Source organism: Nerophis ophidion, linkage group LG28, assembly GCF_033978795.1.
Source record: "Nerophis ophidion isolate RoL-2023_Sa linkage group LG28, RoL_Noph_v1.0, whole genome shotgun sequence".
Lineage (NCBI taxonomy): Eukaryota > Metazoa > Chordata > Actinopteri > Syngnathiformes > Syngnathidae > Nerophis > Nerophis ophidion.
Genome location: NC_084638.1, coordinates 24,466,914 through 24,491,543, shown reverse-complemented (window position 1 = coordinate 24,491,543; position 24,630 = coordinate 24,466,914). Strand labels below are relative to the sequence as shown.

Sequence of the window (24,630 nt, the reverse complement as noted above, 5' to 3'; positions counted from 1 at the left end):
TAACAGTATCAGTCCAAAAGTATTTGTCCTCTCGCTTTATCTTATTTACTTATTTACCAAACAGACGCCCAGCAGCCCCCCCACATTAAAGAGGAAGAGGAAGATCTACAGCCACCCCACATTAAAGAGGAAGATGAGGATCCACATCCCCCCCACATTAAAGAGGAAGAGGAGGAAGTGTCGATCAGTCAGGAGGAAGAGTGTCTTCTAGGGCAGGAGGAGGCTGATCTCAGCAAGTTCCCACTGACTGTTGTCTCTGTGAAGACTGAAGAGCATGAAGACAAACCACCTGAGTCCTCACAGCTTCATCACAGTCCAAGTAAGCACAACATCCACATATCATTTTATTCTCAGGGCATTCAATCCATCACAACTGGACTCTTCACTTTGTCTTACAAGACCTTTGTCCTCTCATCCAAGTAGGCTTCATCACTTCATGCTCATTAACGTTAAAGGCCTACTGAAAGCCACTACTAGCCACCACGCAGTCTGATAGTTTATATATCAATGATGAAATATTAACATTGCAACACATGCCAATACGGCCTTTTTAGTTTACTAAATTGCAATTTTAAATTTCCCTGGAGTTTCGTCTTGGAAACGCCGTGTAATGATCAGAGGTGGGTAGAGTAGCCAGAAATTGTACTCAAGTAAGAGTACTGTTACTTTAGAGATTTATTACTCAAGCAAAAGTAAGGAGTAGTCACCCAAATATTTACTTGAGTAAAAGTAAAAAGTATGTTGTGAAAAAACTACTCAAGTACTGAGTAACTGATGAGTAACCTGTTTACGGCAACACATAATGCACAAAAACATAAAAATAGCAATGAGCAAATTCAGAGCCAGGAATATCTCTTAAGCAACTAAAACAATAATATATATTAAATAATAGTACATTAAAATAAAAAAAATTAAGGCACATTGAGCCACAATAACTTAACAGCACCATAGGCTCAGTAGGCATTCATTGATTGATTGATTGATTGATTGATTTATTGATTGAAACTTGTATTAGTAGATTGCACAGTTCAGTACATATTCCCTACAATTGACCGCTAAATGGTAACACGCCAATAAGTTTTTCAACGTTTATAAATTACTTAATAAATGACCAAGTCGAGGTGATCTACATCATATATACATACACACACATATCATATATACACACACCTATCATATATATATACATATATGTATATATATATATATATATACATACATACATTCATATATACCATATATCATTTATATTCATTTTGCCGTTTGTGTTGACATGTTGAAGGTCTTTTAATGAACATACATGCATGTTTAACACATAGATTCGTATTTTTCATGAAGACAAGAATATAAGTTGGTGTATTACCTGATTCTGATGACTTGCATTGATTGGAATCAGACAGTATAGTGCTGACAATGACCACGTTTTCAAATGGAGGAGAAAAAAAGTTCCTCTTTTCTGTCTAATACTACATGAAAGTCGTTGGTTTTGGGCATCTTATTTGTCAAGCTTCCATATTCGTTTTTATACACTTTACAAGAAATACATTGGCGGCAAACTCCGTAGCTTGCTAGCTTGTTTGCGCTGGCTTTCGGATCTTATTTTGTTAGCGCAGGCGCAATGGAGCAGCACTTTTATTGTGAAGACAGGAACTGTGCGATCAGTCTTTAGGCTTTTGACGGGAAGTACTGTTGAAATAAAAAGTGTCTTTTTTCCTTTACACTTTTGATTGATTGATTGAAACTTTTATTAGTAGATTGCACAGTACAGTACATATTCTGCACAATTGACCACTAAATGGTAACACCCCAATAAGTTTTTCAACTTTTTTTAGGTCGGGTCATGTGACCGCCTGGCTCTGTTTGATTGGTCCAACGTCACCAGTGACTGCATGTGACTGATGAAACGCAGGCATGCATGGATTCTACTTTGAAGCTCTGTCATTAACCAAAACAAACATTAACAGATCGATAATCAAAAGTAGTGAGGAGCGATCTGAATGTAGATAAATGGAGCGGAGTAAAAGTAGCGTTTCTTCTCTATAAATATACTTAAGTAAAAGTAAAAGTATGTTGCATAAAAACTACTCGTAGAAGTACAATTTATCCCAAAAGTTACTCAAGTAAATGCAACGGAGTAAATGTAGCGCGTTACTACCCACCTCTGGTAAATGATGACGTGTACGCAAGACGTCACGCGTTTTTAGGAAGTATGAGCGCTACGCACACACACAGCTACATGTCGTCTGCTTTAACGGCATAATTACAGAGTATTTTGGAGATCTGTGTTGCTGAATCTTTTGCAATTTGTTCAATTAATATTGGAGAAGTCAAAGTAGAAAGATGGAGTTGGGAAGCTTTAGCCTTTAGCCACACAAACACACGGTGATTCCTTGTTTAAAATTCCCGGAGGTGAAACTTTACTATGGATCAGAGCGGTCAAGCGAACATGAATCCAGACCAAATGTCAACCAGCAGGTTTTGGTGAGAAAATTGTGGTTAAAAAGTCGCTTCTTACCGGAGAAAAGCTGAGCTTGTGCCGTCCATGAAGCTGCCCTCGACTCCCCTGAGACATTGGCGTCAACAAACCCGTGGACACCCTTCCGACTATCAGGTACAATTCAACTCCCTAAAACACTAGCAACACAATAGAAGGATAAGGGATTTCCCAGAATTATCCTAGTAAATGTCTCTAAAAACATCGGAATCCGTCCGTTTTTTTCAACTCATTTTTTTTTTTTTTTTTCTAGTCCATCGTTATCAATATCCTCAAACACGAATCGTTCATCCTCGCTCAAATTAATGAGGAAATTGTCGTTTTCTCGGTCCGAAAAGCCCTTTTTGTTGGAGGCTCCCATTAAAATCAATGTGAATATGTGAGGAGCCCCCACACTTGCGACAACATCGTCTGCGACTTCCGGTAGAAGCAGGGCTTTTCTCTTAGCACCGACAGTTGCGAACTTTATCGTGGATGTTCTCTATTAAATCCTTTCAGCAAAAATATGGCAATATGGCGAAATGATCAAGTATGACACATAGAATGGACCTGCTATCCCCGTTTAAATAGGAACATCTCATTTCAGTAGGCCTTTAAGTCTTAAATTAAATCTTTTAAATTTAGAGGGCAACTGCAATTTTTGAGGGGAATTTTTTTCTATCGTTCACAATCATCATAAAAGATGTGACGATGTATATATATTTTTTAAATCATATTCTCATTGACAGTCACTTCCTGTCAATGAGAAAGGACGCAAAGGAAAAGGCTCCGCTTGGCTTCACCCGCCTTTTCCGTGCGACGATTATGAATCATTCTTCATCTAAACGGGAATATAACAAGATTCTATCAGTCTGCGTCATAGTGACCGCAGACCTTGTACAGTAAGTGATGTTTTATTATGTTTCTTGGCTCTCAAGGAGTCTGCAGTGTTTAATATTCAGAGATCTTGTTAAAAATAAAAAGCGAACGTTGTGATGCGTTTTAGAAATTACTGCGCTAATGAGAAAAATACATAAATATCACATATTTAAAAAAATTTACCTTCTACTAAATGACATATATACCTACTGCATGTACATAAAAACCTTAATGGAGGTGTTTGGATGCTTTTAAAGTTATTTGTCTGCAGAATAGTGCGACTCTAATAGCTTCTATTGTAAGCAGACTTTTGATCGCATTTATTTACTATTTAGAATGGATAAAGATAAAAAAAAATCTTTGTTCTTGATAGCAAAACAAATAAAAGTTTGGTTCCCTTTTAAGTGTAGTGAAGTATATTTGAGCGCTTTTCTCTATTGATTCAGAGCGCTTTACAGAGTGAAACTAATGATCTAAGTTACATTTAAACCAGTGTGGGTGGCACTGGGAGCAGGTGGGTAAAGTACCTTGCTCAAGGACACAACAGCAGTGACTAGGATCGAACCCTGAACCGTCGATTTGCCTTAGAATGTATTAAATTCTATCAAAATCGTGTAAAAATCGGAAATACATCCTGGAAATGTCTCAATAATTCCATTAACAATATTTTTTATTTAGGAACTTTGTAATGTAAAGTGTTTCTATCCACACTTCTGTTAAAATGTAATAATCACTTATTCTTCTGTTTTGTTCAAATGTAATAATCACTTGTTTTGTATTTTGATATTTTAGTTGTGGGTGATACTACAAATGTAGGTATCGATCCAGTACCAAGTAGTTACAGGGGCAGTATCGGTCATTACCAATGTGGATACTGATATTTACAGTTTTCAAGACCATTCAATGATTACATTCTTGTTCGCAATCATAATCAGACAAAAACACAAGATGGTGGTGTTAGAATATCAATTGAATATTTAAATATGGTTCTGAATTAAATCATTAGGTTGATGCGCTTAAAGTCTTATTTCCTGAGTTTGTAAACAATAACAAACCAAACAATATATATATTATACAAAATATCGATCAAACCACTGTATCGACCGTATAATGATATTATATAGAGCTGAAACGATTCCTCACGTTATAAGGCGCACTGTCAATTTTTGAGAAAATGAAATAATTCTAAGTGCGCCTTTGTAATCTGAAAAATACGATCCATGTACAAAGTGAGACTCTTGTCAGTCATTCACAATCTTTGTTTCGGCTACTTGCAATTCTCCTCCACACCTTTTCCTGTGTGCAGTAGAGTTAGCGACACTTGCTTTCATGTTGGAGATGGAACTGGTCATTTTAATAGAATGCTCACTTTTTATGTACACATTGCTTCAAAACCTTAGGAGAATATTTTGTATTCAAAGTTCTCGTATGAGCCGGTAATTGATACAGGCCCCCATATAGGTGCCGGGGATATTCCTGTTATATGATTCTTTAGTTTTGGGCCTTTTAGAATCAGCATCTCTTCGTCCATTTGTGTCAAGGAGGTGAAATTAGGTCTGAAAACCTTTTGACAAGTTGACTTCATGTCTGTTAGGACTTTTCAAAGTGTACAATACCATCCGCCTTAAACATAATTTTCTACTTTGATAGTAAACTGGATCATTTATTTTGTGTTTTATGCATGGCTTCCTGTCCCACACGAGCAGATTTTAGCTCAATTTAACGGCTTTGTTTTGTTGATCACTAAATATAGAAGCAAGGCAGTGGAAACTGACACAAAAAAACGGAACGAATCTGTCGCTGTGGCGCCGCCGTTCCACATCCAGTAGAAATCTCAGGTTACACACTTACAAGCGTTGCTTGGCGAGATAAAACAAAGAAACCATACTTCGGGTTTAAGGCACAAAGCAAAAGGAAATATACTCTCAACCCACAGCACTCGCAGTGAGCAAACTCGACCACCAGATGGTGTCATAGCAGAGACAACAATATAGAATACAGATTTACACTGTAAACAACCTCATCTTTTATCCAAGCTGATTAAGATTAAGAAGAGTTTATTTCAAGTCGCTTCCTAGCGGTCCCACTGACAGACACTTCACAGGATCCAAGCTTGCAGGTTTTAACAAAGATTTAATGCTCATATGTTCATCAACTGTTTCCTTCTCCCAGAACGTGACTTTTCTGCCATGGCCGTACCTCTCTTCCCCTCTGCTCCCAGCCGCTTACCGTTAAAGACAACAGATGATTAGATTAACATAAACCACCTGTGAAATCTAATCACCTGCCAGCTGTGTCCCCCCGTCAGCACATGCCCCGCCACTGCCCGATGGTGCTCGTCCTCAGTACCATGGACAGTGGCGGTGACTTTTCCTCCTGCAAGCAGCGCTGACTCCCCCCCCCCCCCCCCCTCCCCAGGGACAATACAATTTCATAACACACATAACTACAAATGGTTAAAGGCCTACTGAAACCCACTACCACCGACCACGCAGTCTGATAGTTTATATGTCAATGATGAAATATTAACATTGCAACACATGCCAATACGGCCTTTTTAGTTTACTAAATTGCAATTTTAAATTTCCCGCGAAGTATCTAGTTGAAACGTATGATGTCGCGTGCGCATGACGTCACGGATTGTAGTGGACATTTTGATCCAGCACCTATCCCAGCTATAAGTCGTCTGCTTTAATCGCATAATTACACAGTATTCTGGACATCTGTGTTGCTGAATCTTTTGCAATTTGTTCAATTAATAATGGAGACGTCAAAGAAGAAAGCTGTAGTTCGGAAGCGGTGTATTGCAGCCGCCTTTAGCAACACAAACACAGCCGGTGTTTCCTTGTTTACATTCCCGAAAGCTGACGATGAAGCTTTACTATGTAGCAGAGCGGTCAAGCGGACGTGGTTCCCTACCACATGTCAACCGGCAGGTTTCGGTGAGAAAATGGTGGCAATAAGTCGGCTCTTACCGTAGACATGAGCAGAGAGTTTGCGTCGTTCTTCCTGCAGCTGCGGACTCTCTTGCCTCCTCCCACCGGCCGCCCCTGACCGTCGGATGCTTACACCGTGGAGGAGGGGGAAGAAAAAAAAAATCTCAGCCCGGCTGCCTTGCCTCGTCGAGAAACGTGGCTTCCCACGGAGACACTGGCGGTCACCACACCCCTCCTACTTTCAGGTACGAGTATATAATCTTGTTAAAACACTAATAACACAATAAGCAGATAAGGGATTTTCCGGATTTATCCTAGTAAATGTGTCTAATAACATCTGAATCGCTCCAACTGCCCTCGTCTTTTTTTTTTTCTTCTACTTCTTCACTCTCACTTTCCTCATCCACAAATCTTTCATCCTCGCTCAAATAAATGGGGAAATCGTTGCTTTCTCGGTCCGAATCGCTGTCACTGCTGGTGGCCATGATTGTAAACAATGTGATGATGTGAGGAGCTCCACAACCCGTGACATCACGCGCACATTGTCTGCTACTTCCGGTACAGGCAAGGCTTTTTTATTAGTGACCAAAAGTTGCGAACTTTATCGTGGATGTTCTCTACTAAATCCTTTCAGTAAAAATATGGCAATATCACAAAATGATCAAGTATGACACATAGAATGGACCTGCTATCCCCGTTTAAATAAGAAAATCTCATTTCAGTAGGCCTTTAAAAAAGCCGTAATTAGCCAGAAGGCTAGTTTTCATCTGTCGTCCCCTGGCCATGATGTAAAACAAGGCGGTAAAATTACAATTTCAAAGAAAAAAAAAAGAGTAAAAAAGCACAAAATGCATATATAATATAGTAGAAAATAAAATGCAACATTCCCGGTAAGGTTTATTCAGGTGTACTGGAGAGGAGGCTACGCCGGATAGTCGAACCTCGGATTCAGGAGGAACAGTGTGGTTTTCGTCCTGGTCGTGGAACTGTGGACCAGCTCTATACTCTTGGCAGGGTTCTTGAGGCTGCATGGGAGTTTGCCCAACCAGTCTACATGTGCTTTGTGGACTTGGAGAAGGCATTCGACCGTGTCCCTCGGGAAGTCCTGTGGGGAGTGCTCAGAGAGTATGGGGTATCGGACTGTCTTATTGTGGCGGTCCGCTCCCTGTACGATCAGTGTCAGAGCTTGGTTCGCATTGCCGGCAGTAAGTCGAACACATTTCCAGTGAGGGTTGGACTCCGCCAAGGCTGTCCTTTGTCACCCATTCTGTTCATAACTTTTATGGACAGAATTTCTAGGCACAGTCAAGGCGTTGAGGGGTTCCGTTTTGGTGACCGCAGGATTAGGTCTCTGCTTTTTGCAGATGATGTGGTCCTGATGGCTTCATCTGACCGGGATCTTCAGCTCTCACTGGATCGGTTCGCAGCCGAATGTGAAGCGACCTGAATGAGAATCATCACCTCCAAGTCCGAGTCCATGGTTTTTGCCCGGAAACGGGTGGAATGCCATCTCCGGGTTGGGGAGGAGACCCTGCCCCAAGTGGAGGAGTTCAAGTACCTAGGAGTCTTGTTCACGAGTGAGGGAAGAGTGGATCGTGAGATCGACAGGCTGATCGGTGCGGCGTCTTCAGTAATGCGGACGTTGTACCGATCCGTTGTGGTGAAGAAGGAGCTGAGCCGGAAGGCAAATCTCTCAATTTACCGGTCGATCTACGTTCCCATCCTCACCTATGGTCATGAGCTTTGGGTCATGACCGAAAGGATAAGATCACGTGTACAAGCGGCCGAAATGAGTTTCCTCCTCTCCCTTAGAGATAGGGTGAGAAGCTCTGCCATCCGGGAGGAACTCAAAGTAAAGCCGCTACTCCTTCACATGGAGAGGAGCCAGATGAGGTGGTTCGGGCATCTGGTCAGGATGCCACCCGAACGCCTACCTAGGGAGGTGTTTAGGGCACGTCCAACCGGTAGGAGGCCACGGGGAAGACCCAGGACACGTTAGGAAGACTATGTCTCCCGGCTGGCCTGGGAACGCCTCGGGATCCCCCGGGAAGAGCTAGATGAAGTGGCTGGAGAGAGGGAAGTCTGGGTTTCCCTGCTTAGGCTGTTGCCCCCGCGACCCGACCTCGGATAAGCGTAAGAAGATGGATGGAAAATGCAACATCACATCATAACATTTATCATCAAAACAGGCTCATCTTTTAGTGCTGGCAGCTGTAGATTAGCCACATTTTCCATCTGTTTCCGAAGGCCCTGTAAGTTGTGACCATCATTAACTGACATTATAATCACAGGGGGCGCTGGAGCCTATCCCAGCTGCACTCAGGTAGAAGGAAATTTATGGCAATATAGATTTTAGGCCATATCGCCCATCCCTCATAAAAAATGCCCGTCTTTTACTGTGAATATTGTTGTAACGAGCAATGTTTTTGTTTTCAGGCCCATTTATATAATAACTTGTTATTTTAAGTACATGTAAACTTACTGAATGCCTCATGTTACCTACTCAGTGGCCTAATGGTTAGAGTGTCCGGCCTGAGATCGATAGATTGTGAGTTCAAACCTCGCCCGAGTCATACCAAAGATGGGATACAATACCTCCCTGTTTGACACACATCATCAACGGTTAGAATTGGGGGTTAAATCAATAAAAATGATTCCCGGGCATGGTTCTCGCTGCTGCTCACTACTCCCCTCACCTCACAGGGGGTGATCAAGGGTGATGGGTCAATTGCAGAAAATAATTTCGTCACACCTGGTGTGTGTGAGACAATAATTGGTACTTTAACTTTACTTTAATGTGACTGAGTAAATCTGGACATTTCTCGAGCATGTTTGTCATTTTGTGTCCTGCAGATGTCTGTGAAGAACAACTTCTGCCTGAAAAACAGGAGTGTAGCTTCAGGGTGGTGAAGGAGGATCCACCAAAGAGGAAGACCAGGCACCACGGACCCTCTGGCGTATTCTTTTCCTCTTTGACACAGACCCTCCCCTGTAAAAAGGAAGAGGAAGACTCACTGACCCCCAACATTAAAGAGGAAGAGGAGGAACACAACATCAGTCAGGAGGGAGATCATCTTGAACGACTGGTGGAGTTCCCAGTGACTGGTGTCCCTGTGAAGAGTGAAGATGAGGTGAAAGGTGAAAGTGAGGAGAGGGGAGGGGGGGGGCCTCCAAGCAGCAGCTCAACACAACACATGACAACAGAAGCTGATGGAGACCACTGTGGAGGATCACAAGCAGACAAGCTCTTAGCTCCACTATCAGATAGTGAGGACACAACCTCACACTCTCCTGACACTGATGATGAAGACTCTAAAGATGATAAGACATGTCACACTGACAACACTCACTTCACATGTTCTCACTGTCACACAACCTTTAAATACCATAGTTCTCTGAAAAGACACATGAGAATACACACTGGAGAAAAACCTTTTATCTGTTCAATCTGTGGTAAAGGTTTTGTTCTAAGTAACTATTTGAAAGTACACATGAGAAGACACACCGGAGAAAAAACTTTTATCTGTTCAATCTGTGGTAAAGGTTTTGTAGTAAGTCGCAAATTGAAAGTACACATTAGAACACACAATGGCGAAAAACCTTTTTCTTGTTTAATCTGTGGCTTATCTTTTACAAGGAAAGAGCATTTGAAAGTACACATGAGAACACACACGGGCGAAAAACCTTTTTCCTGTTCAACCTGCGGTAAAGGTTTTACACAAAATCAGAATTTGAAAAAACACAAGAGAACACACACTGGCGAAAAATCACATTCCTGTTCAATCTGCAACAGAAGCTTTGCTGACCGACCAACCCTTTTAGTACACATGAGAAGACACACAGGAGAGAAAGTGTTGAGTTGCAGTGTGTGTGGTGAAAGATTCTCTTATAAGTACCAGTGTGAGAAACACAAGTGTGCTGGTGAGAACAGCAGCAGCCAATGAAACTGCAGGATTGGAAATAAACTGTCAAGACTTTCTAACAACATCAGCACACATAACATGTGTGACATTGTTGTTTGTGTAGCAATCTTTAATATGCTTATACATTTATTAGTTAGATTACATAGATTAGATATTATTAATAAATATTGACATATTTATGTTTCTAATTGTTAATGATCCCATAGATTAGCACCTTCAAGCGATATACATATTTACTGCTCGATGGCTTCATCTGACCGGGATCTTCAGCTCTCACTGGATCGGTTCGCAGCCGAGTGTGAAGCGACTGGGATGAGAATCAGCACCTACAAGTCCGAGTCCAAGGTTCTCGCCCGGAAAAGGGTAGAGTGCCATTTCTGGGTTGGGGAGGAGACCCTGCCCCAAGAGGAGGAGTTCAAGTTCCTCTGAGTCTTGTTCACGAGTGAGGGAAGAGTGGATCGTGAGATCGACAGGCGGATTGGTGCGGCGTCTTCAGTAATGCGGACGTTGTATCGATCCGTTGTGGTGAAGAAGGCAAAGCTCTCAATTTACCGGTCGATCTACATTCCCTTCCTCACCTATGGTCATGAGCTTTGGGTTCTGACCGAAAGAACAAGATCATGAGTACAAGCGACCGAAATGAGTTTCCTCCGCCGGGTGGCGGGTCTCTCCCTTAGAGATAGGGTGAGAAGCTCTGCCATCCGGGAGGAACTCAAAGTAAAGCCGCTGCTCCTCCACATCGAGAGGAGCTAGATGAGGTGGTTCGGGTATCTGGTCAGGATGCCACCCGAACGCCTCCCTAGGGAGGTGTCTCAGGCACGTCCGACCGGTAGGAGGCCACAGGGAAGACCCAGGACGCGTTAGGAAGACTATGTCCACCGGCTGGCCTGGGAACGCATCGGGATCCCCTGAGAGGAGCGGGACGAAGTGGCTGGGGAGAGGGAAGTCTGGGCTTCGCTGCTTAGGCTGCTGCCCCCGCGACCCGACTTCGGATAAACGGAAGAAGATGGATGGATGGCTGAAGTCTTACACGTGGTTATGGGCAAAATATTATATTTATCAATATTGAAATCATGGTTATTAATCATGATTATTCATTGTTTGGTAAAACAGTGTTGGGGTGTCAACGCGACGCCATCGTGTCATTTGCAATATCATAAAAATTATTATTTAGACTCACATTTGTGTTTTTGTTCATTAATAGTATCAGCATGTCAGATTTTTTCTTTACATGACGCCTTTATCTCTAGTTTTACATTTTCTTAGAAGTATTTTTTAAGTTATGTACATTTGGGGGCGGCATGGCGTGGTGGGTAGAGCGGCCGTGCCAGAAACCTGAGGGTTGCAGGTTCGCTTCCCACCTATTGACATCCAAATCGCTGCCGTTGTGTCCTTGGGCAGGACACTTCACCCTTTGCCCCCGGTGCCGCTCACACTGGTGAATGAATGATGGATGAATGAATGATCGGTGGTGGTCGGAGGGGCCGTAGGCGCAAACTGGCAGCCACGCTTCCGTCAGTCTACCCCAGGGCAGCTGTGGCTACTGATGTAGCTTACCACCACCAGGTGTGAATGAATGAGGGCTTCCCACTTCTCTGTGAGCGCTTTGAGTATCTAACAATAGAAAAGCGCGATATAAATCAAATCCATTATTATTATTATTATTATTTACATGTACTAATGTGTGTACATGTACATGCTGTATCGGGACAGATCCATTGAGAGTTTAAGCAGAAATATGTCATATAGGAATTAATTACACACAAAACATTAACAAAACAATGTCTCACATGAATGGTTTATTAAAGTTTAAAAGTGGAATGAAAAAAACACAAGTTATCTAAAAAAAAAAAACACATGGTGTTCACTTTTTCATATCAATATAAAACACAAAGCAATTTGGCTAATGAACAACCATCCATCCATTTTCTACCGCTTGTCCGTATTGGGGTTGTGGGGGGATGCTGGAGCCCATCTCAGCTGCATCCGGGTGGAAGGCGGCGTACACCCTGGACAAGATTTCCACTGTCTCTAAAGATTAAGCAGAAAATCATCGTAATTATCGTCAACCAGCAGGGTGAACTGCTCACTTTTGGCCGGCATGTAGTACATTATTTCTTCTGACTTATTCAGAGAGCAAACAGCACACTTTCATGTATGGCGTTTACCATATGAGGAGTGCAGGTATTACTTCAAAGATGTTTATGTAAATGAAGTGGATTGGACCTTGGTCTAAGAAAGCATTTCCCTGAAGGTCTTCATGTGTCAGCTGGAAGTACCCTTGTTGCTGTGACGGGAAACTGATGAGATTGTGGAATCATATGCTGGTGAAGGACAATGTCTTATGTGACCGAGCAAAGCTGGACGTTTCTGAAGCATGTGCTTGTCATCTTGTGTCCCGCAGACCTCGAAGAAAATCATCTCCATGAGCAGGAGGAGGAACCACAGCCCCCCCACATTAAAGAAAAAGCAGCAGAACACAACATCAGTCAGGAGGGAGAGGATATTGAAGGACTGGTGGAGTTTCAAATGACTGGTGTCCCTGTGAAGAGTGAAGATGATGAGGTGAAAGGTGAAAGTGAGGAGAGGGGAGGGGGGGAGCCTCCAAGCAGCAGCTCAACACAACACATGACAACAGAAGCTGATGGAGACCACTGTGGAGGATCACAAGCAGACAAGCTCTTAGCTCCACTATCAGATAGTGAGGACACAACCTCACACTCTCCTGACACTGATGATGAAGACTCTAAAGAGGATAAGACATGTCACACTGACAACACTCACTTCACATGTTCTCACTGTGACAAAACCTTTAAATACCATAGTTATCTGAAAAGACACATGAGAACACACACTGGAGAGAACCCTTTTTCTTGTTCAATCTGTGGCTTATCTTTTACAAGGAAGGACAATATGAAAGAGCACACAAGAACACACACTGGAGAAAAACCTTTTTTTTGTTCAATCTGTGGCTTATCTTTTACAAGGAAGCAAACTATGAAAGATCACGCAAGAACACACGAAGGGGAAAAACCTTTTTCATGTTCTGTCTGTGATTCAAGGTATAAACGAAGTCAAGATTTGAAACGACACCTGAAAAGACACACTGGGGGAAACCGTTTAAAGTGTTCCGTGTGTAATTCAAGTTTTATCCAAGGGGAACATTTGAAAAGACACATGAGAACACACACAGGAGAAAAACCTTTTTCTTGTTCAATCTGTGGCTTATCTTTTACAAGGAATGATAGTTTGAAGGATCACACAAGAACACACCTGGGAGAAATAACTTTTTCCTGTTCAGTGTGTGATGCAAGTTTTGCACGAAGTCGAAATTTGAAAAGACACATGAGAACACACACTGGGGAGAAAGTGTTGAGTTGCAGTTTGTGTGATGAAAGATTCTCTCATGAGTACCAACTTAACAAACACAAGTGTGCTGGTGAGACCAGCAAGCGCTCCGCAGACCTCCACCAGGCCAAATATCCCAGTAGTAAAGAATCCTTAAAAAGAAGGCTGAATCCAAATGATGATCAGGATCAACCCCAAAATCTAATTACTTGTTCCTTATCCCATTTCTGACATGTCCTGAAAGTTTCATTAGCATCTGACTATACTTGATTTTGTTTTGATTCCAACTAAATGACAAACAAACAAACCCCAAATCACTTTTAGTTACTTTTTTCAATGACTTCAATAGCAAACATTTAAATATGTTTCTTAGTAAAACATCCTAGAAAACAACATCCACACATCAGTTTATATCTATTACTCAGTCTTACTAATATGTTTAGTTGTGTACTAACATATCAATTTGTACTTTTACTAATATTTAATAAGTAATGATGATGTTATGGTTGAGTGTGCTCCTTCAAATGCTTGCTGTCTCCAAGACAAGTCTCCACCATGGTGGTGCCAGCCGTCCTACTACTTGTACTTCTACACTATACTATATAATGATGCACACTTGTTTGTACTAGCAATTTGAAACCAGCGCTGTATCCTTTGCATGTGACCTTGTAGAACACGGGTGTCAAACTCTGGCCCGCGGGCCAAATTTGGCCCGCCGTGTAATTTCATTTGGCCCTTGAGGCAATATCAAATTAACATTAGAGCTGGCCCGCCGGTATTATACAGCGGCAGTGCCGCTGTAACACCGCATTCACCGCTAATACTCAAACTTGCCAACCCTCCCGATTTTCCCGGACTCCCAAATTTCAGTGCCCCTCCCGAAGATCTCCCGGGGCAACCGTTCTTCCGAATTTCTCCCGATTTCCACCTGGACAACAATATTGGGGGCGTGCCTTAACGGCACTGCCTTTAGCGTTCTCTACAACCTGTCGTCACGTCCGCTTTTCCTACATAGAAATAGCGTGCCAACCCAGTCACATAATATACGCGGCTTTTACACACACACGCACACAAGTAAATGCAAGTACACTTGTTCAACAGCCATACAGGTCACACTGAGGGTGGTCGTATAAACAACTTTAACACTGTTACAAATATGCACCACACTGTGAACCCACACCAAACAAGAATAACAAACACATTTCGGGAGAACATCCGCACCGTAACACAATATAAACACAACAGAACAAATACCCAGAACCCCTTGCAGCACTAACTCTTCCGGGACGCTAAAATATACACCCCCCCACCCCCAGCAATAATTAACGTTTTAGTCATGCACTTTCTCTTGCTACTTCAAGGCTTGAATGTTTGATTAATTCATTATTGTTATTTTATTTTCAAATGTATTATTAGCCTGTGGCAAAAGTTTATTTTGATATTTACCTCAAAGGGCTGCAAATAGAAAAGAGGCATTACATTTTTATTTAAATTGTATTTGATATGCCATTGGTATTTTTTAATTATTATTATTATCCATCCATCATCCATCATCTTCCGCTTATCCGAGGTCGGGTCGCGGGGGCAACAGCCTAAGCAGGGAAACCCAGACTTCCCTCTCCCCAGCCACTTCGTCTAGCTCTTCCCGGGGGATCCCGAGGCGTTCCCAGGCCAGCCGGGAGACATAGTCTTCCCAACGTGTCCTGGGTCTTCCCCGTGGCCTCCTACCGGTTGGACGTGCCCTAAACACTTCCCTAGGGAGGCGTTCGGGTGGCATCCTGACCAGATGCCTGAACCACCTCATCTGGCTCCTCTCGATGTGGAGGAGCAGCGGCTTTACTTTGAGTTCCTCCCGGATGGCAGAGCTTCTCACCCTATCTCTAAGGGAGAGCCCCGCCACACGGCGGAGGAAACTCATTTCGGCCGCTTGTACCCGTGATCTTACCCTTTCGGTCATGACCCAAAGCTCATGACCATAGGTGAGGATGGGAACGTAGATCGACCGGTAAATTGAGAGCTTTGCCTTCCGGCTCAGCTCCTTCTTCACCACAACGGATCGGTACAACGTCCGCATTACTGAAGACGCCGCACCGATCCGCCTGTCGATCTCACGATCCACTCTTCCCTCACTCGTGAACAAGACTCCTAGGTACTTGAACTCCTCCACTTGGGGCAGGGTCTCCTCCCGAACCCGGAGATGGCACTCCACCCTTTTCCGGGCGAGAACCATGGACTCGGACTTGGAGGTGCTGATTCTCATTCCGGTCGCTTCACACTCGGCTGCGAACCGATCCAGCGAGAGCTGAAGATCCCGGTCAGATGAAGCCATCAGGACCACATCATCTGCAAAAAGCAGAGACCTAATCCTGCGGTTACCAAACCGGAACCCCTCAACGCCTTGACTGCGCCTAGAAATTCTGTCCATAAAAGTTATGAACAGAATCGGTGACAAAGGACAGCCTTGGCGGAGTCCAACCCTCACTGGAAATGTGTTCGACTTACTGCCGGCAATGCGAACCAAGCTCTGGCACTGATCGTACAGGGAACGGACCGCCACAATCAGACAGTCCGATACCCCATACTCTCTGAGCACTCCCCACAGGTCTTCCCGAGGGACACGGTCGAATGCCTTCTCCAAGTCCACAAAGCACATGTAGACTGGTTGGGCAAACTCCCATGCACCCTCAAGAACCCTGCCGAGAGTATAGAGCTGGTCCACAGTTCCACGACCAGGACGAAAACCACACTGTTCCTCCTGAATCCGAGGTTCGACTATCCGACGTAGCCTCCTCTCCAGTACACCTGAATAAACCTTACCGGGAAGGCTGAGGAGTGTGATCCCACGATAGTTGGAACACACCCTCCGGTCCCCCTTCTTAAAGAGAGGAACCACCACCCCGGTCTGCCAATCCAGAGGTACCGCCCCCGATGTCCACGCGATGCTGCAAAGTCTTGTCAACCAAGACAGCCCCACAGCATCCAGAGCCTTAAGGAACTCCGGGCGGGTCTTGTCCACCCCTGGGGCCTTGCCACCGAGGAGCTTTTTAACTACCTCAGCGACCTCAGCCCCAGAAATAGGAGAGTCCACCACAGATTCCCCAGGCACTGCTTCCTCATTGGAAGACGTGTTGGTGGGATTGAGGAGGTCTTCGAAGTATTCCTTCCACCTATCCACAACATCCGCAGTCGAGGTCAGCAGAACACCATCCGCACCATACACGGTGTTGATAGTGCACTGCTTCCCCTTCCTGAGGCGGCGGACGGTGGTCCAGAATCGCTTCGAAGCCATCCGGAAGTCGTTTTCCATGGCTTCCCCGAACTCTTCCCATGTCCGAGTTTTTGCCTCCGCGACCGCTGAAGCTGCACACCGCTTGGCCTGTCGGTACCTGTCCACTGCCTCCGGAGTCCTATGAGCCAAAAGGACCCAATAGGACTCCTTCTTCAGCTTGACGGCATCCCTCACCGCTGGTGTCCACCAAGGGGTTTTAGGATTGCCGCCCCGACAGGCACCAACTACCTTGCGGCCACAGCTCCGATCTGCCGCCTCGACAATAGAGGTGCGGAACATGGTCCACTCGGACTCAATGTCCAGCACCTCCCTCGTGACATGTTCAAAGTTCTTCCGGAGGTGGGAATTGAAACTTTGTCTGACAGGAGACTCTGCCAGACGTTCCCAGCAGACCCTCACAATGCGTTTGGGCCTCCCAGGTCTGTCCGGCATCCTCCCCCACCATCGCAGCCAACTCACCACCAGGTGGTGATCGGTAGAAAGCTCCGCCCCTCTCTTCACCCGAGTGTCCAAAACATGAGGCCGCAAATCCGATGACACAACTACAAAGTCGATCATGGAACTGCGGCCTAGGGTGTCCTGGTGCCAAGTGCACATATGGACACCCTTATGTTTGAACATGGTGTTTGTTATCGACAAACTGTGACGAGCACAAAAGTCCAATAACAAAACACCACTCGGATTCAGATCCGGGCGGCCATTCTTCCCAATCACGCCTCTCCAGGTTTCACTGTCGTTGCCAACGTGAGCGTTGAAGTCTCCCAGTAGGACAAGGGAATCACCCGGGGGAGCACTTTCCAGTACTCCCTCGAGTGTACCCAAAAAGGGTGGGTACTCTGAACTGCTGTTTGGTGCATAAGCACAAACAACAGTCAGGACCCGTCCCCCCACCCGAAGGCGGAGGGAGGCTACCCTTTCGTCCACCGGGTTGAACTCCAACGTACAGGCTTTGAGCCGGGGGGAAACAAGAATTGCCACCCCAGCCCGTCGCCTCTCACTGCCGGCAACGCCAGAGTGGAAGAGGGTCCAATCCCTCTCGAGAGAAGTGGTTCCAGAGCCCTTGCTGTGCGTCGAAGTGAGTCCGACTATATCCAGCCGGAATTTCTCGACTTTGCGCACTAGCTCAGGCTCCTTCCCCCCCAGTGACGTGACGTTCCACGTCCCAAGAGCTAGCTTCTGTAGCCGAGGATCGGACCGCCAAGTGCCCTGCCTTCGGCTGTCGCCCAGCTCACAATGCACCCGACCTCTATGGCCCCTGCTATGGGTGGTGAGCCCATTGGAGGGGTGACCCACGTTGCCTCTTCGGGCTGTGCCCGGCCGGGCCCCATGGGAACAGGCCCGGCCACCAGGCGCTCGCCATCGTGCCCCACCTCCGGGCCTGGCTCCAGAGGGGGGCCCCGGTGACCCGCGTCCGGGCGAGGGAAATCTGGGTCCATGGTTTTTCATCTTCATAAAGGTCTTCGAGCTGCTCTTTGTCTGATCCCTCACCTAGAACCTGTTTGCCTTGGGAGACCCTACCAGGGGGCTTTATGCCCCCGGACAACATAGCTCCTAGGATCATTGGTACACGCAAACTCCTCTACCACGATAAGGTTGCAGCTCAGAGAGGAGATTATTATTTAAAACTCAATTTTACATGTCACTATAAAGTTATATAAGCCTTGCTTGTTCAATATTCAATGCAAAACGTGTTTAGGTCCCTATTAAAAGGTTCATTTGTTCAACCTTGGCCCGTGGTTTTGTTCAGTTTTAAATTTTGGCCCACTCTGTATTTGAGTTTGACACCCCTGTTGTAGAATAAAATGTCTGTTTTTTGAATTAACAATGGTCTGATTCTTTTAGATGTTTAACAACCAGTCTAATTTTCTAATTGGTCAATTGGTTCACCTGTCTCTGATTGGCAGTCTGGCCACACCTGTTGCAAGTTGCCAGTAAGGCTTTGTTTTATGCCATCCCTGCCCTTCTGTCAGTGCTGGATCATTATGGAATTATTATTGTTGCAAAATTATTTGCAATTGTGTATCTTAAATCTGTGCATTTGTAATCCAATTCACGTGTCTGTGTGTGCTAATTTGTGTTTCTGTATCTCAATGTGTGTGTGTGTGTAATCGGAGCTGTGTTTACATGTTTTAAAGGCCTACTAAAATGAGATTTTCTTATTTAAACGGGGATAGCAGGTCGATTCTATGTGTCATACTTGATCATTTTGCGATATTGCCATATTTTTGCTGGAAGGATTTAGTAGAGAACATCCACGATAAAGTTCGCAACTTTTGCTCGCTAATAAAAAAGCCTTGCCTGCACCAGAAGTAGCAGACGATATGCGCGTGACGTCACAGGTTGTTATGAGGGGCCGCTAGGGACATTATTCAGAATTACCTCTTACATACTCTGCTGAAATGCTCTTACATACTCTACTGAAATGCTCTTACATACTCTACTGAAATGCTCTTACATACACTACTGAAATGCTCTTACATACACTACTGAAATACTCTTACATACACTACTGAAATGCTCTTACATACTCTACTGAAATGCTCTTACATACTCTACTGAAATGCTCTTACATACTCTACTGAAATGCTCCTACATACACTACTGAAATGCTCTTATATACTCTACTGAAATCCTCTCACATAAAAAACTAAAATTCTCTCACATAAACAACTAAAATGTTTTACTCTCTCACACACACACACACACACACCACTTCTCTCTACAGACCAGCAAATACAATCTAAGAGATGAATCTAAGTTTATTTTACCAAAAGCAAGATTAGTTGTTAAACGTAGATGTTTATCTTTTCTCGGTGTTAATTTGTGGAATTCTGTTGGTAAAGAAATAAAAATGAGTGACTCAGTATTCAATTTCAAAAAGAACATGTCACAATGTATTTTAAAAAGTTATGTGAACTAGAAATGTATGTTTGTTTGGTTAAATGTTGTATTTAGAAGGTATGTACGTTTATCTATTTACAAAAAAGTGCATGTGTGTAAGTACATATTTTTGTATTATTTGTTAAAGGGCAACTTAAATGTAAATGCTGAATGACTATATTTCTTTTTGTATTACAAAATTATTAGAAAAGGTAACTTAATTGAATGTAAAAAATGTTATGTTGGGCATATAAGCTTTTTTGCTTCTGCCTGTTTCAGTCATGTTATTCATTTTTGAATCGTGATCCATGTTTGAATATGTTTTTGTTAGACTGAAAATAAACTGAACTTAAACTGAACGTGTGAGAGACAACAATTTTAGTATTAAGTGTGCAAGGATTTCAGTTATATGTATAAGAGCATCTTACCAATGTATGTGAGAGCATTTCAGTAGTGTGTATAAGAGACATTGCATTCCGGTTCTGCTCACCAATAATGCCCGCCCCTTTTCAGTTTTGTATTTTTTATTAAAGCCAAGTTGTTTGTGAACAAAATGTCTGCCTAACTGCCGACAAGTAGCTTAACGGAGGCACCGTCCGCAGCATTATCAAGCGCAAACTTCTACCTCATGGACATCGGGGTCAAGAGGAAGAAAATGTAATTAGACATTATTATTTCTAAGATTGTTGAATCGCACGAAATGTAAGGCAACATGGCATTGTAGCCATTAAGCAGTTAGCCTTGTGTGCCTCCACTACAAACAAGTTAGCAACTAATGTTTCTGCGGCTCCTAAGAGTCTGACATCCATTGCAAACTTGCCGTTTGTCTCGGAGGAAACGGAAAAAGTACACTGTCAAATCAGCTAATAGTGTTTGCAGAGTTGTTGCTATGGTAACATGTCGAAATGTGAGTCACGTCGTGGTACGTCGGTAGCTGATCAAATAGTAATAATAATAGATTACATTTATTTAGCGCTTTTCTTTGGACTAGATAAGGGGTCCCCAAACTACGGCCCGCTGAAATTATTATTTTTTGTATTACTATTTTAAATCCGTCTTTTCTAATCCATTTTTTGATGTCCCGTATGACTTCTATTGTCTTAGCTGTTTTCTTGTGATCTGATTGTTACATTCTTATTTCAGAGACACCACGCAGCTGCATGACCATTTCAACAAGGACGGAATACACAACCTCTGGATTCATGGAACTTCTCTGCACACACATATTTTAATTGGAATATTCAATAAATTTTACATAAATATATGAATCATCTTTTTTTTTTGCTCTAAAAGGTTCCTTATGACTTGTTATTCATATACTTTTCAATGTTTCTTGTAGTCAGACAATAGATATCGTTTGTCTAAAATTATAGTTTAAGTTAATGTGTTAACATTTACACCTAGCCCCTAACATACTAATCATAAGACAAAAAAATGTGTAGCACAAACGTTTGGGACAAGTTTAGGGAGATTTTGACAAAAAGTGTGTGGGGTGGCTGGTGTCACACCGCGGTGAGGGATGTCTTGTCTTACGGTTTGCATGTTTTAATTTGAAAAGTAACTCCTCTCGTTTCAGGTCACTTGCCCTTCCTTTTGTGTCATCAGTCTGACGTCATCCCTGTTCTCTGATTGTTTCCAGCTGTTATCTATTACCTTCATGTGTTTTATAAGCTCACTCCTTCCTTTGTTCTGTGCCAGATTGTCTCGTTTATTCGTGCTCTCCAGCGTCCATGTCCTTGTCTATGCCTTGCCTTGTCTCGTGCGTATGGCCCTTGATCCTGAACCCCTTTGTGAATATTTTGAGTTTTCCTTTCTTCCTCAGCAGAGTGATTTTCATTATTTCGTTATTCAGCCGCAGTGGTAAGTTTCAGTTAAAATGTTTTCATTCATTCCTCAACTTTTTGAGTGACTATTTTTGTTAAAACTTTATTAGATTAAGTAGTGTAGAAATTTTCAGAGCTGTTGTTTTGGTCCTCCTGTTAGAGCGTTTTTTGTTAAATACTTTTTATAGCATATACGGCGTCAATTATAGTTCATCTTTTGTTTTGTGTTTTCCTCCGTTCGGAGTGATTTTCGGTTGTTCCTTCTTTTTCTGGAACCTTTTCGCCGAGTAGTTTTTTTTGTGATTATAGATATTGTTGACCGGAATGAGAATCAGCACCTCCAAGTCCGAGTCCATGGTTCTCGCCCGGAAAAGGGTGGAATGCCGTATCCGGGTTGGGGAAGAGACCCTGCCCCAAGTGGAGGAGTTCAAATACCTAGGATTCTTGTTCACGAGTGAGGGAAGAGTGGATCGTGAGATCGACAGGCGGATCGGTGCGGCGTCTTCGGTAATGCAGACGTTGTACCGATCCGTTGTGGTGAAGAAGGAGCTGAGCCGGAAGGCAAAGCTCTCAATTTACCGGTCGATCTACGTTCCCATCCTCACCTATGGTCATGAGCTTTGGGTCATGACTGAAAGGATAAGATCACGGGTACAAGCGGCCCAAATGAGTTTCCTCCGCCGTGTGGTGGGTCTCTCCCTTAGAGATAGGGTGAGAAGCTCTGCCATCCGGGAGGAACTCAAAGTAAAGCCGCTGCTCCTCCACATGGAGAGGAGCCAGATGAGGTGGTTCGGGCATCTGGTCAGGATGACACCCGAACACCTCCCTAGGGAGGTGTTTAGGGCACGTCCAACCGGTCGGAGGCCACGGGGAAGACCCAGGACACGTTGGGAAGACTATGTCTCCCGGCTGGCCTGGGAGCGCCTCGGGATCCCCCAGGAAGAGCTAGACGAAGTGGCTGGGGAGAGGGAAGTCTGGGTTTCCCTGCTTAGGCTGTTGCCCCCGCGACCCGACCTCAGATAAGCGGAAGAAGATGGATGGATGGATGGATATTGTTATTTCTTGACTTTGGAAGTAAAAGGAAGTTGTCAAAATAAAAGCCTGTCTAAAGTCCCAACTCTGCATCTGAGTCCAATCCTTTTACCAAGCGTGACAGCTGGATGACATCACTAATCAGAACATGTATTTTAAAATAACTTAAAAACCTCAATGGTAGAAACAAATGTTTACAGCACAAACATATTGCAGTGTTATTTGGATTTTTGCAATAATAGAGTGGGCAACTTCATACAGGTCTGTGGAACAGGTTCTTTTTTATTTATTTTTTTACAAAATGTTTAAACAAAACCTTAATTCGCAGAATACACTGCACAAGTGAAGAAAACATTTTAACAAACCATCTCATGTTGTTCACTGAATAATGTGCAGAATTGAAGTGAAAATGTCTGTTCCACAAATGCCATCATTTTCAAGTGGGTTCAATTGTTCAAAAATGTTCATTATCGCCTCACTAATGTTTACATCTATGTCTGGAATTACAATGTTATTATTTGTCTGGAGTTCAGGTAGTGGACCTTCTTCATCAATGCCAAAGTAGTTGTCAGCATCAAAATGAAGGACTTTTGAAGGACTTTTCTCAAATTCCCCTAACCTTGGATGTGATTCATGTTTTTCTCTTTGGCTTCTAGTCTCCGTCTAAACGTGAATAAGTGTAAACTAATGGCTGTGAAGAGATGTGAAATGATGTCTATATGTCAAATTCCAGTTAAGGATAGTATTAATTACCTAGGAATACTTATGACTAAAAATCAGGGTTCTAGATCGGTCTTGAACTTTACTCCAATTGTAGAAAAAACTAAGGAAAGATTGAACCAATGGCTACAGAGAGATTTATCCTTAAAAAGCAGAACCTAGCTTTCCAAAGCAGAAGTATCTCCAGGCTTTTTCTTTCGATGTTAACCAAAAATATGTAAGACTATTGACAAAATACGTGTTGACTTCATTTGGAAAAACACAATTCATTTTATTAAGAAATCTGTTATAATGAACGATTACAATCAGGTTGGTCTAAACTTTCTGGATTCCACTAGACCATTGGTGTCAAACTCTGGCCCGCAGACCAAATTTGGCCCGCCGTTTAATTTGATTTGGCCCTTGAGGCAATATCAAATTAACATTAGAGCTGGCCCGCCGGTAACACCACAGTCACCACTAATACTCATACTTGCCAACTCTCCCGATTTTCCCGGTAGACTCCCGAAGTTTAGTGCCCTTCCCGAAAATCTCCCTGGGCAACCATTCTCCCGATTTCCACCCGGACAACAATATTGGGAGCGTGCCTTTAGCGTCCTCTACAACATGTCGTCACATCCTCTTTTCCTCCATATAAACAGCGTGCTGGCCAAGTCACATACTATATGCGGCTTTCACAAACACATACCCGAAGGCCACGCATACGCCATACAGGTCACACTGAGGGTGGCCGTATAAACAACTTTAACATTGTTACAAATATGCGCCACACTGTGAACCTACACCAAACAAGAATGACAAAACACATTTCGGGAGAACGCCAGCACCGTAACACAACAGAACAAATACCCAGAACCTCTTGCAGCACTAACTCTTCCGGAACGCTACAATATACACCCCCCGCTACCACCAAACCCCGCCCACCTAATTTTTTTTCTCCCGAATTTATTAGCCTGTGGAAAAAGTTAATGTTGGTATTTACTTTAGAAGGCTGCAAATAGAAAATAGTTTTTTAATGTTTTTAAATAGATTTTATTTAATATACCACTGATGTTTTTTCATTTGTTTTTGGAAAGTTGATTTTGCACTCTTACGTTATATAAGCTCTGCCTGTTCCATGGGAGGAAGCCCGAGTACCCGGAAGGAACCCACGCAGTCACGGGGAGAACATGCCAACCCCACACAGAAAGATCCCGAGCCCGGGATTGAACCCAGGATTACTCAGGACCTTCGTATTGTGAGGCAGATGCACTAACCTCTGTCCCACCGTGCTGCCCTATTTAAGCCTTGCTTGTTCAATATTCATTGCAAAACTTGTTTGGGTCCC

The 24,630-nt window shown here is 43.5% G+C and overlaps 2 protein-coding genes across 9 annotated transcripts in view; one reads left to right on the top strand and one right to left on the bottom strand.

Moving 5' to 3' along the window:
- Positions 1-24,630, bottom strand: part of LOC133545526 (gastrula zinc finger protein XlCGF57.1-like) — a 403,569-nt gene that overhangs the window by 26,991 nt on the left and 351,948 nt on the right. The gene's annotated exons all lie outside the window — the stretch shown is intronic.
- Positions 1-24,630, top strand: part of LOC133545530 (zinc finger protein 135-like) — a 129,988-nt gene that overhangs the window by 2,666 nt on the left and 102,692 nt on the right. For 2 of the 5 annotated variants that reach the window (XM_061891199.1, XM_061891204.1), the window contains exon 2: positions 65-319. In XM_061891199.1, the coding sequence (XP_061747183.1) occupies positions 65-319 (255 nt within the window). Of the gene's footprint in view, positions 1-64; positions 320-9,141; positions 10,391-12,615; positions 15,116-24,630 lie in introns of those variants that run through there. The other 3 variants (XM_061891200.1, XM_061891202.1, XM_061891205.1) reach the window with 3 other exon arrangements.